Source organism: Metopolophium dirhodum, chromosome 1 (assembly GCF_019925205.1).
Source record: "Metopolophium dirhodum isolate CAU chromosome 1, ASM1992520v1, whole genome shotgun sequence".
In the NCBI taxonomy this organism is placed as follows: Eukaryota; Metazoa; Arthropoda; class Insecta; order Hemiptera; family Aphididae; genus Metopolophium; species Metopolophium dirhodum.
In genome coordinates, this window is record NC_083560.1 from 152,040,130 (window position 1) to 152,042,851 (window position 2,722).

The 2,722-nt window shown below is 39.6% G+C and overlaps 1 protein-coding gene across 1 annotated transcript; it reads left to right on the forward strand.

Annotated features, from left to right (window-relative positions):
- Nucleotides 1-1,151: 1,151 nt before the first annotated feature.
- Nucleotides 1,152-2,384, forward strand: LOC132933384 (uncharacterized). The gene has a single exon (XM_060999677.1). It carries the CDS (start codon nucleotides 1,152-1,154, stop codon nucleotides 2,382-2,384), a length of 1,233 nt encoding a protein of 410 aa, XP_060855660.1.
- Nucleotides 2,385-2,722: the final 338 nt, after the last annotated feature.

Below are 2,722 nucleotides of genomic sequence, written 5' to 3' on the forward strand. Positions count from 1 at the left end.
CTCACTTTTACCAGCAACCGTGTCACTCATTATTTATTTATTAGACTTACCCTTTTTGTCACTAGTTTTTAAGCATACACACCCACACATATACACACCTTAAACATCACCACACCACATAGCTCACTAGTATTTGCGCGGCGAACCCAACCAATTCTAGCTGAGCTATAACAGATATACACACAAATACATAGGTCGGTCAGTGTGTGAGCGTTGCGCGAAATCCTAGTGGTACCGAGCGCACGGTCTATATTTGTATCGTCCCGGTCCGAACATTGGTGACCTCGACGTGATCAATATACTAACGTAATATCACTATCATTATTTAATTACAGTATATTGATCATTAAAAATTTTTCGTGACCTATATTTGTTATATAATTATCATAAGTACATCTGAATCAAATCATCCACAATCGATATACACAAATCTATATAATATATATTGTTGTTGACAGTTACGAGTAGTCTGTATATTTAATTAATTTGTTATAATGGTTCTGGAGGACAGTGAGAAAAAGGTCTTGGGTGATTTGAAGAGACGAAGGGGTGTAGTAGAGGCATCACTAACCAGAGTTCAAACCTTTATTAACAAATTTAATCCAAGGGATGATCCCATCTCACTATTAGAATTTCGTCAGGAAGAGTTACCACAGATAAATCGAAAATATGATAGCGTCCAGTGTGAAATAGAGTTGATCGACGCCGCGCGCCGATAATTTCGCTGAAGCTGAAAAAGATAGGGAGGAGTTTGAAAACACTTATTTTGCTATACGGTCGGAGTTGCAATAGATTATAAATGTAGAAAAAAGTCAAAATACGTCTATAAATAATGCCTCGAGCAGCACAACAACCGGGCATACCCAAAGTGCGCGTTTACCTCCGATCTCCTTACCAAGCTTTAGTGGTAATATTCAAGAATGGGAATCATATTTTGATTGTTTCAAAGCTATGGTGCATAATGATGATAATTGCCCAGCAGCACAAAAATTCTCCCATCTTAAGTCCACTCTAAGTGGTCAAGCTCTAGATGTTATTAAGGGGCTACCTATGACCGAAAATAATTATAAGGTAATTACAACAAGAGTTTAGTCATACAGTCGCACATACGTGCAATTCTAGACTGCCATCAAGTTGAATCAGCCTCAGGTATGCAATTGCAAACTCTACATTCAAATGTTTCGGCGCACGTTGCGGCCCTTGCAGCTCTAGATCAGCCCATTCAACATTGGAATGCTTGGCTAGTGACAGTTGTTTTGAGAAAATTAGATCAATCCACGAATCAAGACTGGCAGCTTCGGCGCTTCAACACAGATTTGCCAACGTACGCTGAGTTAGAAGGTTTTTTAATGAAGAGGTGCATCGCGTTGGAATCAACTGAAAGGCTGTTTGTAAGTTTTGAGAGAGATAAGGATATTATTGCAGCAAGTGATCTCAAAATGAAAAAATCCTACCAGAGCAACAACTCAATAAAAGGTCTTTTTATATCTACCGAAAGACCAATAAAATGTCCATGCTGCTCTGATGAGCATAAATTATATGCGTGCAATAAATTTAAGGAAATGGCCATAGGGGATCGTGTGACATTTTTAAGAGACTCGAGGTTATGCTATAATTGTCTGACCCCAAATCATATGGCGACTGTGTGCCGATCTACCTATAGTTGTCGAATATGCAGGCGCAACCATAATACATTATTGCACTTTGAGAAGGCAACAGGTCCGACGGAAAGAGTTGAAGGTCAAGCTCAGCAGTTAGATGTACAAAAACACCCCAACTCGTCACAAGACTCAAATATTTCAGCAGCTGCTTCATTTGTGGATGGATCAGAGCAAGGATACGTGTTTTTGTCTACTGCGCTGTTCCTAGCAGGCCGCAGATTCGGAAATCTGAAAAAGTGCAGAGCAGTTTTGGACAGCGGATTTAAAGTGAATTTTATTTCAAGAAACTTAGCAAATAAATTACAGCTACAATCCAAAAAGTCATCGCTACCGGTGAGCGGAATTGGAGAAAGCCGGGTCCAAGCGTTGTCGTTCGTTGAAGTTTCAATTCAGTCAAGATTAAAGAATTATAGAGTAAAATTAGTGTGCTATGTTTTACCAACAATTGTCAGTAAACTACCAGCATGTCCAAATCCCTCAAAGGGTTGGCAGATCCCAGAAGAATTACTATCTGAATTAGCAGATCCTTTTTTTTACAATCCTGGTTCTGTAGACTTGTTAATCGGCGGAGGAGTATTTTTTGACATAACTTCAACTACAACTGGACGAAGACCATTAAATTTAAAAAATATATGTTTGAACGACAGTCAGTTTGGATGGCTAGTCACTGGTGAGCTAGGAAAGGTGTGCTTAGCAGGAATTCGTACGGTAGGAAAACACTAGAAGAGAATTGGAGGGCGATGACTGACAGCGAGGAGTCATGTTTTGGACGATTATCCAAAACAAACCAACGTTCCCAAGAAGAGGAAGAAACACTACAATTTAGATTAGAATCACTAAAACGTCTTACCATTCCTCGAAAATGCAAACCTCATCCGAGTGACAAAGTTGAAGTGCACGGATTTTGTGATGCATCGATGGAGGCATATGGAGCATGTATACAACGAAGTCTAGATAACACTAGTAAATGGCACTCTCGTTTTTTATGCTCGAAATCAAGAGTGGCTCCATTGAAGGGAGCTACTATCCCACGACTTGAGTTAAGTGGAGCGCTTCTTTTA